General features: G+C 52.1%; 1 protein-coding gene across 10 annotated transcripts in view; it reads left to right on the top strand.

Annotated features, from left to right (window-relative positions):
- SNX29 (sorting nexin 29) overlaps positions 1 to 15254 on the top strand; it is a 526970-nt gene that overhangs the window by 367503 nt on the left and 144213 nt on the right. For 9 of the 10 annotated variants that reach the window (XR_004961818.1, XM_036280935.1, XM_036280938.1 and 6 more), the window contains exons 18-19: positions 9279 to 9334; positions 13038 to 13119. Coding sequence is in view for 9 of the 10 variants with exons in the window: in XM_036280935.1 (XP_036136828.1) it covers positions 9279 to 9334; positions 13038 to 13119 (138 nt within the window). In the remaining variant the exon portion in view is untranslated. Of the gene's footprint in view, positions 1 to 8444; positions 8553 to 9278; positions 9335 to 13037; positions 13120 to 15254 lie in introns of those variants that run through there. The other variant, XM_036280943.1, reaches the window with a different exon arrangement.

The following is a 15254-nucleotide window of genomic DNA, read 5'->3' as shown; positions in this document are numbered from 1 at the left end:
AGCAGGCTTGGATTAGTAGAATGCGCTCTTCTCGTCATTACAGGTGTAGGTCTTTCATTAGACATTGGCTGAAAATTCAAAACTTACGAATAACTTCATGTTAGCAATTTAAGCTTAGCGAAGCTGCAGACAGTTGTTAATTAGTACTTTTCTTAGAAGTGAGCTTTAAAAATCTGTTGTTGAAAGGCGATGGGCAGAGAGGTTGGCATAGTATCTCGTGTGCACAGTCAAGATGGGGTGTGTGTGTGTGTGTAGCAGTCTCCTGGCTTTTCTCTCTTGCCTGCCTCCCACTCTCTCTGCAGCCAGTGACTTTACTGAAACGTGGGCTCCTGTCTCTCCCTTGCTGAATTCCCTTCAGTGGCTTCCCTTGATTTGCGCAGAGACCGGGGACAGGCAGTTGTCCCTCATGCTTCCGCCTCAGCTCCAGCCACCTGCTCTCCAAGCCACTTCCCTTCTCCCTTCGCAGCCGCCTGTCATCCCAGGTCCTCTCCGCAGACCTGCACACCATAATCACGTAATTAATTGTGCTGCTTGGTTGTCTAAAGATGTCTTTCCTGATGGATTGTGTGCTTCATGAGCCCCGGGGCTCTTTGTCTCTCCTGTTCACTGACGCAGCTCTGGTACTCGGTACAAATTTGTGGAGTAAACATCGAATAACTGGAGAGCCTGTGCATTTGGGGACTCATGGGTGAGCGCTGCTGGGCCCCCAGCTGCCGACCTGCTGTGTCCAGCACCCTTGAACTCTGTCCCTGGATGATGAGAGTACCACTTACCGAGCAGCTGTCTTCCGCCAGGTGCTGGGCAGGGGGTGGTTCTTGCAGGATCCTGTTGACGCCTCACAACAACCCCACCGGGGCTGCTTCTGTTGCCCCATTTTGCAGGAGGACAGGGCCCAGAGGAGAGGGCTAGTTTTTCTAGTTCACGCAGCCAAGTCCAAGCCCAGCCCCAGCCAGCCCAAGCCTAATCCAGGCCTCTTTATTAACAATTACAGTATTTAGATTGGGGGAAGAAATTACAGCACCTTATCATTTTGAAAGAGCAGATAAATACCACCAATATCTCAGGATCCCGAAAAATATAATAGTTTTATTAACCTTCTGACATGATTCTACACCACATCTTCTCTACATGTTTAAGCTGATAGCCTTACGCACAGAGCCCTCCGCTGCTGCCTCCGTGAGACAGTGACTGTACTATTCTCCACACAGAGAGCGGAAAGAGGCTCCAGTTGTGTTCCACATGGTTGATCAGAACACATTTTTCCTCCAGTTTATTTGAAAAATTTAAATAGTTACATGAGAGATTTTCACAGGGAACACCTGTATACCCATCACCTGGATGCCACCATTAATACTTGATGGCACTTGCTTTATCCTCCCTCCCCACCCTCCTCGTGCACCCAGCTCACCCTTTGTTTCCTGAAGCTTTTCAAAGTAAGTTGCAAATATTAGTTTATATGTCTCCCAGAACATGAAAGTGTACATAATGGAGTTTAATATTTTTGTTTACAGTTTTTTTTCTTTTGAAGTAACATTTATGCACAATGAAATGTACACATTTTTTAAAAATATGTTTTTATTGATTTTTTTTTAGAGAGAAAGGAAGGGAGAGAGAGAGAGCTAGAAACATCAATGTGAATAACACTGATCCGCTGCCTCCTGCACGCCCCCCACTGGGGATCAAGCCCGCAACCTGGGCATGTGCCCTGGCCCGGAATTGAACCGGGACCTCTCGGTCCATGGGATGACGCTCAATCCACTGAGCCACACTGCTGGGCAATTTTTTCTTTAATCCTTACCTGAGGATTTTTTTTATTGATTTTTAGAGAGACTGTTTCTCATTTTAACATCAATGTGAGAGAGGCACATCTATTGGTTGCACCCTACATGACCCCAACTGGGGCCAGGAATTGAACCTGCAACCCAGGTATGTGCCCTTGATCGGGAATCAAACCCGTGACCCCTCGGTGCATGGGCTGACGCTCTAACCACTGGTCTCACCCGCCAGGTCTGGAATATACACATTTCACTTGTACGTCGCTGAGTTTTGACACGGGCACTCTCTTCCAGGTGGAGACCCTTCATACCGGAACTTCCTTCCCGGTCAGTCCCCACACCGGTCTCCCAGAGCGGCCGCGGCCACGTTTTTCCCCATCTTAGATATAATACTTTTTTCTTTTAATCTGATATTTCAAGGTTATCACACTTATTTTTCAGAAGGGTAACAGTAAAAGATGGGTCTTCCTCCTGGCCTGACCCTTGGCTTCCTGCGGCCCTCCCTCCCTCCCTCGCGCGCATCCACGGGGGGCAGTGTCTCGTGTCTCTGGGAACGATGGCTGCAGGCAGGCTCGTAGGCACGCCTGTCTCCCAGCCTCGTCGGGACCAGAGTAGCCTACCTGATGTTTTGTGTCTTGCTTTTGGCGTTGACATTGTATCTTTGAAATCATTCCCTGTTAGCAGTGGAGACCTGTGTTCTTTTAGTAGTTGTGCAGGCTGGCTCTGACTCTAGCAGTGTTTTATGTAACCATTCCATTATTGGTTTCCGGGAGTTTTTGCCGTAAATGGTGTTGCCATAAATGTCTTTGTACAGGTGTCTGTGCCTGTGTTGTCCGTGTATCTGAATTACTTGGAAAGAACCGAGATGTCCATCTTCGTACATTAGAGAATTTCTCCCACTCCTTCCCTCCCTTCCCTGCCCTCCTCCCGTTCATTGTCCACCTGTCCGTCAATGGGAACATGCTTCGAGTGATCGTTATGTCCCTGATACCATCGTGGGCTCTGAGAACACTGTCCTCAGACTCTCAGTCTTCTGAGAAGAACAGACAGACACATGGAATAGGAGTTCACAGGGGTGTGCTAGTCTGCATTGGCGCAGGCTGCCAGGGTACTCGGGGCAGAATGAAGAACTCTTTAAAACTCCCGGCAGGAAGTCTTAGATCTCAGCTCATTTTTAAACTTCCCGTGGCTCTGATACCTCTAATTGTATATCTGTAAAACAAAAGAACAAATAAGCAAACAGATCCACAGGGAACTCTGGAAGTGGTCCAGACCCAGGCCCGCCCGGTGCTCCGCGCTGCCGGCCATCCCCGGGGAAGACAGAGCTGAGCCATTTCACATTTTGTTCCTTATTAACATATGAGGTGAGAAGGCAGGGGTGTTGGCAGGATGGGAAACAGTGATCGTTCTTGGCAGTGTAAAATGAGAACTAATTGCTGACGGGGAGGCTGTTTTAAAAGAGGGATGAGTGAGAAAGTGACTCTGGGAAACAAACTGTGGGAGTCGTTTCTCGACGGGACGGAGATTCGCTGCCCGCTCACGTCTGCCTGTCACCTTTTCTGTGGAGCAGTGGACCCGAGAGCCCTGTGTGAGAGGGAATCCGATGCACTTCCTGTGGCTCTTCTAATCTCCAGACTAACTTGTCCTTGTCACAGGAAGATTGGAAGTTTTCTACAAAGCAGTTTAAAAGTGGATTGGTGCCTCAGTGTGGAAACACGGCTCACATTGTATCATTCATGCCTTTCATCAGCCACATACATTTGTTCCGTGCCCACCGGGTGCCAGGGCTCCGCAAGGCTGCCGTGTGCCGCGGTGAGCACAGATGTGGACGCTGCTGCCCGTGGGTTCACAGGGAGGACCGACGCAGATGGACCAGAATGGAGCTGTCGCCGGCTGAGCGACAGGAGCGACAAGGGGCGGTGATGGAGAATCTGGTGGTTCTGGTGGTCAGGGAAGGCGTCTCGCAGGTGTTCGTACTTTAACTGGGTCGTGGAGGATGAGGGAAGAGCCAGCCATGCAGAGAGGTTGGGTTAAGAGAGGAGGCGACTGTGACTTTGGATACTTGCTGCACAGTATTTGGGGATTAAATGCGTGAATACATTGGTACATTGTAGGTGTTAACACACGTTGGTCCCTCACCCCCACCATCTTTGTTGATCCTTTCGAATAGGACAATCAGAGACTGGTTGTCATGGGGTAGGCGAGGAAGAACCACGATTTGCCGAAGCCAAGTGACTTCCCTAACCGTCAGTAGGAGCCTGGATGAGAAATCAAATGTCTGTGTTTCCGTGTGTCTGGGACCTTGTGGACTCAGCGCAGAGTCTGGGGAGTGCTGTGTATTCGGAGATGGAAAAGGGGCTGGGCTTCCAAAGGACAACCAGCCACTGTGGACAGGCCCGGTCCGGGCCTTGGCCTCCAGGCCTGGGGACTGCCAAGACCACTCTGTGGCGACAGAGGGGACAGGCTGTAGGAAAGGCGTAGGGTTTCTGACCCGGTTGTCCACCTGTGCATGTCTGCTCTTGAGCGGTGAGTCTTTCGGACTTGCTCTACCCCGTCTGTTCTCTGCACCAGCCCCGGTCTTCCGTGTGAATCTGGGCAACTTCACCTTCTGGGCTGCTTAGTATGCAGATGCCAGACGGGAAGAACGGGGCTTCGTAGTGGGAGGCAGCACAGCCTAGAGGTGAAAAGTGGGACTTGAGCCAGACCACCTGCATTTAGACCCCCCTCTGTCACTAGCTAGCTGAGTCACCTCCCAGGGTGCTTTCTGGGCTGTCTGTTGCTGTGTGTCAAACCACCCCAAAACTTACTGACTGAAAAAACACATCCATTTTCTTCTCTCTCATGATTATTTGGGTCGACTGGGCTCAGCAGGGTGGTTATGCTACATCATAATGTGTCAGCTGGGGCTCTAATCACCTGGGGCTCGACCTAGCTGGACCTCCAAGATGAGGGAGCTTGCTCATTCAGGTGGCAGGTAGCACTGGCCATCCCCTGGGACCTCAGATGGGACCGGTGAGCTTCTCCACCGGTGGTCCCCAAGGCTGAGGCTGCTAGGAACCATGGCCCGCGAGATTTGGGTTGGGCTCATGGCATCTCCACTTCCTGTTTATTCACACCCATCACTCGCCCTCACCTGTGAAATGGGGGTGATGCCTCTTCCCCAGGGGCTCTGAGGAGGAGGATGGAGAAGAGCTGTGTGAAAGCAGTCCGTACAGCTGCAGCCTTTGGGGATGCGCTGTTGCTGTGTCGCATGTGTCCCAGGGCTGGAAGTGAGGGCAGCTCCCTGGAAGGGGAGGGTGTCCTGCCTCCTTTGCCACCCCTGACGGGGTTCCGATTCTGCCCATGGCCTCCCATGTATGGTTTCGCCCTTGGTTTTGGCAAATTGGTCCTCCCTCCCTCCCTAACTTCCTAAAAATTTCCTTCCATCCCCTGCCTCCCTACCTCTCCCCTCTCCCTTCCTTCCTTCCCTCTCCCTCTTCACATAAATATTCATTTAGCACACTGGCCATTTTTTTTATGTGGTAGAACCTCTAGTATTTGAACTCTCTTCCCAGGCAGAAAGTCCCAGAGTCAGGATTACCCAGTGTCCAAGCTCCACGCTGGCATCGTGGGGTGGCTGCTGTCGGCTGGCCTGTCCCTGTGCCCCAGGCCCCAACAAGCCAGGAAATGGACCCAGGAGAGTTTGTGGCAGCTCGTGGCCGAGGCAGCCCAGAGGCTGATGCCCAAGGGCCTTCAGTCCTGTGTCCGCACTGCTGTCTGCTCCAGGAGGGGCCGGATTCCTGGCTGCCCTTCCTCAGCAAGGGGCTCTGCCTGTCCCCGCACCCACATTCTGCCACCTGACTTCCCAGGGGCCGGTGGTCAGGGAGAGGTGAACGGAGACAGCCGTTGCTGCCAGTCGCGCATGCCCCAGAGGATGGGGCCATCGGAGAGAGGGCTGCGTGCCCAAGCTGTGTCCTCCAAGCTCCCTGGGCTTCAGGGGGTCATGAGGGATGTTTGTGGCCAGTATCAGTAGAAAGTTGATTTTTCTGATAAAATACTCTCTGCTCCACACTTCTTTTATTGCCAGAATATGAAATAAAAACCAGTTTCCTGGACAATTACTCTAGCCCTTGATGATATTTAGCACCCATCTGTGTAGACAGCATGAAAAGGCAAATTGTTCAGATGTGTAACGAGTTTGGCCATCAGCTCTCAGCCTGCAGTTGCTATTGAGCCAGGCCTGAGTTTCCAGATACATTCCACAAGGTCAGAGTCAGTTCACAGAGTCTTTCCCAGCCAGCCTCCTGGCTTGCTGATCCCAGTACGGCCACGTAATTAGAAGAAAAGCTTCAAAGTCGGGAAGATTTAACAACTCCCAGATACTGATATCCACTGTCTAAAAGGTTCCCTAGAACCAGCATCTTGAGGAAAAACTGATCTGTCAAGAAAATGCCTTCTTCTTAGACATCCATCATTTTTGAAGAGGCTCTTTGTTCTTACCATAAAGTGATGTCTGTCCTTAAAAGCCTCAATTCTGCTTCAGTCCTTCTGGTCATCTCCCTCTGCATTGTGGGGAGACACAGCCAGAGCTCCCTTTTTGCAAAGGGGGTTTCCCGGGCATGAGCTCTGTTCACTTCAGTCTGAAACGAGGCCGCATGTCCAGGGAGTGGTGGGCACGATGGTGCAGCTGGTGTCCTCCCGGCCCCTCCTCCCCCCGCTGGGAACTCCATCTGATCCTCTTATCATGCAGGAGACACTCAGTGCTGAGGGGGAAGCTCAGAGGAGGAGAGAGGCTGGAGCCGCCTACAGCCCTGCCGGAGAGGAGTCCTGGCCTTTCCTCCCGGCTCCCACTCCTTCAAGGGAGTGCCTGGGACGCGACGTGCCTCAGGGCCTGCCTTCGCCCTCTTCCACCCCGAGGCATCAGAGACTGCAGGCAGAGTCTCCCCATCTGGCTTTCTGCATTCTGGCAAAATGCACTGGGGGAAGGAGTTGAAAAAATATATAATTTACATAGAAATACAACGCACACTTACATTAATATACAATGTGTGCGTATCTGTTTGTGGTTACACGACTAAGGCATCCTCATTGTGGCAAGTACAGAAAAGTTCAAACATGTCCAGACTCATCCGACTCTCTCAGCGGTAAGTGACGCTAGGAGTCCCACTGGGCATTCGCAGCCCACGGCTGCTTTTTATTAAGCAGGGACCAGGCGCTTTCTTCCGTGCCATTAAAAATCGATCAAAGCACTCTTTCGGTGGGATTATACTTCTTTATTTCAATTTGCAAACAATATATATAAAAGGGTGTTCAGTAGATAGCTTCACTCCCAGTGCTGGGCACCAGCTGCCTGGGCCCCCCAGAGCCCCCAGGTGCCCCTTTGAGCGGTGTTTTGAGTTTCACTGCTGTAGCTTCTTGATGCAAAAAAAAAAAAAAAATCAATACAACCGATAGTCTTTAATTATTTGTTTTTTGCACCCAAGGTAGTGTTTTAGACCCACCGACTACAACTGGCTTTTACTTTCCCTTGATCGACCCCTGAGCCAAACCTGCCAGGGCCCAGAATTATTTTTATGCTTGCACCCTCGTGAGTGTGTGCACCCCATGTTAACTTGGCCGTCCCATATGGGACATACCACAGGTTCCTGAGCCATTCCTCTGTAGGTGGGCCTTCAGGTTGTTTGCTTTTTTTTTTTTGACTAGGCAATGGAAAGAGAATGACCTTTGATGTAAATGTTGGTGTCTTTGGTTGTTTCTTCTAGATGAATTCTTGGGAGTGAGATTTCTGGGTCAAAGGATGTGGATGTTTTAGGGATCTTGGTACAGGAGCCTCACCGCTTCTTGGTGCATTATACCGTCTCTCCTCTCAGCCAGCCACAGGAAATGACAGTCACCTTCACAACAAGGCCGCACCGATCCCCGCCCAGAGGTTCTGCTCATCTGAAAAGGAAGTGTTTTCGAGGGGCTCTGCAGGTTTCCTCCATGTTGGGCTGGAAGGAATCTCTCAAAAGCAGCTTCTGGGCAGAGCCTGCTGCCAGGAACCCAGTTTAATTGTGTAGCTCCACACATCTCTGAAGGGCTCAGGTTGGGTCATTGTCCCTCTGGGGTGCCATAGATGAGGTGAGAGACACCCCTTGGGTTGGCAGGACAGAGTCATGTCTGGTGTCAAGGATAACAGCACACACTGCTCTTACTTATCAATAATTGTCGTGTTATTATAGCGCAGTCCGTTACTGAGGCCTTTCTACCTGCCAGGCACTGCTTTGCATACTCTACAGGTATTGATGCACTTTGTCCTCAGAATAACCTATGAATAGTACTACTGTTATACCCATTTACAGGTGAGGTCAGTGGGACACAGAGCAATTGGGTGATTTGCTCATGACCTCATGACCGCATTCTGGAAGAGGTGGAGCTGGGATTGGACCATGAGCCACGGGGCCCCGGAGCGCAGGCTCCATAACCACTGGATTCTCCTGCCTCCAGAGGGAGCCCACTGTTTCTTTAAGGAGGACCTTCCTGTGTCTTCTGAACTGCTGTAGGGCAGACCTCCTGGCTAGGAGCCTCACCTTCCCTGTTCACCTGGCTTCTCCCCTGCCTGGGAGGGTTTGTAGCAGAAAAGCCTTTGAGGTTGTACAGACCGGATTCATGTCTCGTTTGCACATGTGTGACTGTGGGCCACTTGTTCAGCCTCCTAGAGCCTCGGTCTCACCTACAGAGTGGTGGTGGGTTACGCCCACTCCCGGAATGTTATCCAGACTGATGAAGATTGTCCAGATGATACGAAATCTGTGACAGGTACAGAGTGTGAAATAAAAGCCCTCTTTCCCTCACTACCCCGCACCCTTCTCTGTTCCACTTGGTTCCCCTTAGTTTGATCCACATTCTTAAGCTCAAACCAGTTCAGATTCGATCAGTTCACAAAAGGAGATGCATTCCCTGCGTGTGATGCTGTCATTCATTTATTGGGCATCCTCCAGTGCTGTCCATTGTGTGTCTGCTTCACATAATAACCGCCAGCACGCCAGGCAGTCGGTCTGTTCACTCCCCATGCTCTCACGGGGCCCTGCTGAGCCAGAGCGCTGACAGGAAGGAGTCACGGGGGCAGGCTCTGGCTGCTGGTGTTGATGCATCGGGTGTGTCTGTGTGTGTGATGTTCATCTTGGCGACAATGAATATATTTTTCTACTGCACATTTGATATCTCACATCTCAGATTTTAACTAGGCCTTCATAACTCCCAAATTACATGCTTTTGTATGCCTGTGATTATCTCAATAGGATGAACAGCCCTTTTTCTGTAAAGATAATTGAGATCTCTCGTGGTGGCGTGTGTTTGTTCCTGGGACACCTTCCCTAGCCATCCTTGCACAGACTCGCTCATTGTTTCCCAGCACTGCTTCTTCACCTCAGTCTGAGCAGGAAACACTCCGGGATCACTGGGAGGCAGGGGTTTTTTTTGATTATGCAAACCATGGTAACCATGATGTGTTTTCTCTCTCCCTTCTCCCTCTCCTGATGGCAGGTGCCTGGAGATTTGAGTCAGACGTCTGAAGACCAGAGTTTGTCGGATTTTGAAATGTAAGTCCACGGCGCCTGCTTACGAGGGGCCCCTTAGAAATGGGACTCTGTGGTTTGGCTTGAGTCCCAGAAGGACCACACGGGGGAACAGAAATCATGTTTGAGTCCGCACAGGCTGGGCGCCTGCAGCCCGAGTCTGGCCTTCAGGTGTGCTTTCTGTTTCCCCTTCAGTATTGAAACACAATTAATTTGGTTTTTGGCTGACATTTAAGAGTCGGAAGATATCACGTACAACTTTAAATTTCCCTATTTTCTTTACAAGAAGACTCAAGTCCTTGCAAGGCCACTGTCAGAGCTAAGCTGCAGGTGCCTCCTTCACACAGGCCAGTGCGCGTCAGCAAGCCGCAGTCCCCACTTCTCCCTACTGCACGGCTCTGGCCCACCACTCATTGCTTTGTCTGTGTGTCTCCTGCAGGAATTTCAGTTGACAGCCCCTGGGTTGTTGGAGACAGCAATAATTCAGTACATTGGTCTGGATTTTTTTTATTCCTCACCCCAGGATATTTCCCATTGATTTTCAGATTGAGTTGGGAGGGAGGGAGAGAGAGAAACATTGACGTGAGAAAGACACATCGATTGGTTACCTCTCACATGACCTCGACCAGGGCTGGGGATTGAACTGAGGTATGTGACCTTGACCAGAATCGAACCCAAGACTCCTTGGTCCTCGGGCCGACGCTCTAACTGCTGAGCCAAACCGGCCAGGGCCATTGGTCTAATTTTTTTATTGGATTCAATTCTATCAGCTGCCTCTGCTGATAACCCCTAGGGAATTCAGTTGGTCTTCAGCCCAAATATTTCTGATCAGGTTGCCTTGGATTTTGGAAGAGCTGGTAGAGAGGGTGGAGTAGGTCCTGGATAAGGCCAGGCAGAACCCCACCTTTCTCCTTTATCTGCACCGAGTGGAAGAAGTGCAGCCTCCCGAGGGAAGGCGTCATCTGGGAAGAGCCCGCGGCTGGAGGGCGAGGCAGGACATGGGAACGAGCATTTTGTCCGCCAGGCTGGCCTGTGTTGAAATCTCAGCTACGGGACTCACACGGTTGTGACCTGGGCAAGCCACTTACCCTCGCTGGGCCTGCGTTTCCTCATTCACAAGACCAAGGTCATGGTGCCAGCCTGGCAGGTTGTGGTGGCGATTAGAGTGAGATTATGAAAACGTGGAGGGCATCAAGGGGCCTCTTGGTGGGGGTGCAGGGGGCAGTTAGGTTGGTAGGATGAGGAGGTCCGTGCGGTTAAGAGTGAAGGATGAAAAGCAAAGGGAGTTTGCCTCCCATGAGTCTGTGGGTGGGGTGAGGACAGCATGAAGCAGGTAGTGGGTGGAGGGCCGGGGTGGGCACAAGCTGGGGAGACAGGTGAAAGCTGTACAGGAGAGTCCCAGAGGTGTGTCAGTTGTAACCAGAAGGGACTCATTATTCAAGTAAGATTGTATCAAGCACCTGCGGCAGAGTGGTGTCATGTCAGGTCCTCGGTGGAGGGGATGAATAAGCCACGGTTCCTGCCCTCCGCTGCCGCTGCCTGGTCTGGTCACATCATCTCCCTGAGCTTTGCAGCCTCCTCCCACAGGCGTACTTATCTCCCTACAGCCAGAGGGGTGCGCTGTGTCCCTCTCAAGATGGAGACCAAGTCCACCCGGTAGCTTGCCAAGAAGGCCCATGCTGACCTCTGGCTTCTTCCCAGCCCCGTCCCTGCACACCAGCCGCCCTGGCTGTCTCGACACCTCTAACTCACTTGCCTTCCCTACTCAGGACCATTATTGCATTTCCTTCGCCCACCCCAGCACAGCATTTCCTCTGCACTAGGCACTGTTCTAACTCCGTCCCTGCAGCAACCCTCTGACGTGGATGTCGCCCAGAGGCAGGCTGGATCTAGTCTGTGCCCTTCACAGGTGTGAATCCACCTGCCGGAGCACCTTCCTGACCTGGCCTCTCCTCCCCGCTTGGCTGACTCCCAGCCTTCCCCAGAGCCCTGCCCACACGTGGCTTCCTGACAGAAGCACGACCCCTGGTGTCACTCTCCTTGGAACAGTATTCCTCAGTGGCACCCACAGCAATGATAATTTAAAAACTTTTGTGTAGCAGTTATAAACATATGCACCTAACAACAGAGCCCCAAAACATACCATATAAAAAATGGACAGAAATGAAGGGGAAAATATTTGCAATATTTTCTAGTTGCAATTTGCAACTATTGCAATAATAGTTGGTGACTTCAGTACCCCACTTTCAGTGATGGAAAGAACATCTAGAGGGACCTGTAAGGGGAGAGAAGGCTGGGAAGCAGTTAGATCTAACAGGTGCCTACAGAACACCCCGCCAAGCGGCAGCAGCTTGTCCAGCCCTTAGCAGTCCTGGAAGGTTAATGAAAACCAGAATGTTAGTTACACTTCTGCACCCCCCCCCCTACACACACACCTTGACAGAAATGAAAGGGGAACACTTTAGGCACTGGTACAATTTTGGGGACCTTTACAGGAAGACAGCCATTAGACATACAAGCCAATGTGGTTGCTCAGAATTGCAGTTTGTATTTGGAGTCCTGAGGAAGTGATCAGGAGGGCTTATTCTGCCCAGTGAGGGAGGTCAGCACCTCTGCTCAGAGCTCAGAGGAAATATGAGGACCATTTCTTTGTGAAAGTAAAATGCTGTTTATTCGAGAGGTTGTGAGACATGTTGGACCATGGAACCTTCCATGATCAACATCTCAGGTTCCCAGCTCAGGAGGTGGTGGATTTCAATGAGCTGCTCTTGAGAGAGGAGGAGAACTTGGGACCAAGTGTTTAGCCTCAGAACGGCTCCAAGGAGAGGCAGGGGCTGGAACATGCCAGCCCTCCCAGAATCGCACAGAGCTGTTTGGATAGCCGTTACCACTGACCTCGAGCTTCAGCCACAGTCCACTTACCAGCTGCTCATGAACTGCATCCAGCCTGGTGGAGGTGTGGTGGGGGGTCGGGGGCTGTCTACCCAGTGACTCATAAGTTAAGTGTAAAGCTTCCCAGAAGGCAAACTGCCACATAACCAAAATAACCCTGGAAAATTCCTTGATGGTTTATGAGGATTCACTGAGATAATATATATAAAAGCACGGAGCCATCAGTTGTTAGGTATTTGGTAAATGATTTTGTATTTGAATTTAAATCTTGTTTTATTTCAGCCCTAAGCAAAGATTTTGTTCATGGAAAAGTTGAACGAGGGGTCCTTGCACCCGGCTTTGGTGCCGTACCTCGTTGTCTTCCTGTCTCGCCCTCCCCCACGCGGTTGCTCTCACAGCATGGGCTCTCGCGGGTCTGATCTTACACGGGTCGGGTCTAAAGTGAGCACGGCAGGGACAGCAGGACTCCTCTGGGTGTTCCTGGGACCCCGTGGGCACGGCCCCAGGACTGCGCAGTCCCATCAGGGCCTTCTGGTTTGTATCCCCTTCTTCAGGGGAGGAAGCTGAGGTTCACATAAATTATGAGCGTGGTCACTCAGAACTGAAGGGCAGCTCAGCCTCATTCCAGAATACAAGCTGCAAGTATAAATAAAAATAAATTTTTTAAAAAACGAAGCCCTTTAAAAATAATCGTGGGGGACCACGAAGTAGCGACACTGAGGCTGGTCCTTGACTGTTGCGTGTTGGAGATGTTGTCATCAATCGTTTACGCACGGTGCCCACCTCCTTTTTTTTGGTAAATTGAAACGACCGCTCTCGATCTCTCCTTGGTCAGATCAAACCGGGCGCTGATCAACGTCTGGATCCCGTCAGTGTTCCTCCGGGGCAAAGCGGCGAATGCGTTCCACGTGTACCAGGTAAGGCCTGGCGGGCAGGTGGGCATCCCGCTGGGGAGAACGGGCACCGGCTTGTCGTGCCGCAGCCTCTGCCCGTGGCAGTGCGCGCTGGTGCCCTACGGAGGAGGCCCCGCCGCACACACCAGCCTCCAGCCGCCCCGTCCCTGCAGGAGTGGGCCTCCGTCAGACAGGAGGGAGCAGGTGGAGCTTCTCACGCCAGTTAGGCCCCTCGTGTGGCCCTGGCCCCCCGCTCAGGCTGCCGGAGCAGAGACCGGAGCGGCTGCTTCGCTGGCACTGCCGAGTCCAGGCGTCCAGGCGAGCTCTGGCCGGGAGTGACTGGTGCTGTGCTCAGGAACCGGCTGCCATCTCCCCTTCCCTCTGCTGAGGCGCCCTCCCAGGGGGCGCTCTGGGGGCTGGTGAGAGGGCTCCAGCAGTGCCAGCCTCGGAGCCGCAGGGTGGGCTTGGCGAGTCCCCAGCATTTCTCAGTGGTCTGTCTTGGATCTCAAGCCCGTCCCTAAACCTTGGGACTAGATGATGGACTTATGTGATTGGCCAGGTTTGGGTCACGTGACCACCGCTCGCAGTAGGGGTGGAGTGGACCTTATCTGACCCAGTGTCTGAGAGAGGGGAGACTCCCCAAATGTGAACCAGGATACTCTCTCCAAAGAAGGGGCAACAGGGACACACAAACGGCAGATGTCTCCTTTATCTCCTTAAGGCAGAGCTGGCCACACACTGGTTGGGGGTTGAGTGTCTGGGACCCTGGGAGTTTTGTCTCTTTTGGAGGTGGTTTTGCCTCAATGACTGGGACCCAAGTTTTCTAGCTTTTCTCTGATTTTCTGACGGCTCTTCCAGTCCTGCCTACTTATTCTCTTTCTGTCCGTCTTTGTTCCCGCCTTGGATCCTGATTTCCAGCCGCTGGTGTTCACTCGTCCTGGGACTGTTCTGTTGTCCACTCTGCCTTGTAGTTGCTTCCAGTTCTGCTGTCTTCTTGTATCACAACAATGTTCGCTAAGTGTTGTTTTTATTCCCCACGAGCTCTGTGAAAAGCCTTACGTTCTGTTGCCTTGTCCCAGTGGCGAACTGACCCATTGAAGAAGACTTCTCAGATATTAAGATATTTCCCCCGAGACTGAGGTGGTGAAAAAAGTGACCCTGAACTTGAAAGTAAAAGCCCTGGTTTCAGTTTTGTGGCCTTAAGTAAACCTTAGCGTCCTCGTCTGTGACATGCAAATGACGACAGTTATGTGGACACTCTCATCAGCATCAGGTGACGCAGTCCCCGGAGACACTGTTTTTTTTTTTTATTTTTTTTTTATTCTCACCCGAGGATATTTTTCCATTTTTTTGTACAGATAGAGTGGGAGGGAGAGAGAGGAAGGAAGAGAGAGAGAGAGAAACATCGACGTGAAGGGACACATCGAGTGGCTGCCACCCGCACGACCAACCAGGGCCGGGGACAAACTGCAACCGAAGTACCTGCCCTTAGCGGGAACCGAACCCGGGTCTCTCAGGACCGCAGGCCGACGCTCTAACCGCTGAGCCAAACTGGCCAGGGCGGGGAGACACTGTTTTCATTTCCCGTTTTCCGAAACCATGGCCGTGCTGGGCCTCCGGGCGCAGGTCTGGTGGTGCGCGACGCACACCACCTGAAGTCTCAGGACGGATGGTTTGGCCGGGACGCCGCCCCGGAGAGCCGTGTGCTCCCTTGCTCTCCGCTCTGACTCAGAGCGGAGGGTTAGTTGTGACAGATTTCTGAGTGTCCTCTCCTCCTTTCTCTTTGTGTCCCCAACCCCAGCAAACAAACAAGCTCCCTCTTATTTGAGTGCCCTTCAGGTTCCGCTTTGCGGTCACCCGAGAACCGGGCGGCGCCTGGAGGACGGAAGGGGTGCGGGCAGCTTTCCCGGCGGAACGGAAAGATGGCATCATTGGAGCGCTTCCCTCGACCTTTCTGTTTGGACCCTCCCCGCCCCCACCCCAGGAAGCGACTTGGCAGGTTCTCGCTTCCGAAAGTCCATTATGAAGTGAGGCAGACACGCGCTGCCGTTGCCCGGGAGACCGTTTCCACAGCAGGCACTGTGGCGTCCCCGCCACCTGATGGGCACACACTTTCCCGAGCTTTCCTGGGTGCGGTCCAGCCAGCGCACGGCTCGGGC

Source organism: Molossus molossus, unplaced genomic scaffold (assembly GCF_014108415.1).
Source record: "Molossus molossus isolate mMolMol1 unplaced genomic scaffold, mMolMol1.p scaffold_m16_p_3, whole genome shotgun sequence".
Taxonomy (NCBI): Eukaryota; Metazoa; Chordata; class Mammalia; order Chiroptera; family Molossidae; genus Molossus; species Molossus molossus.
Note: the sequence above shows the minus strand (reverse complement) of the source record. Positions and strands in the feature narration are given on the sequence as shown.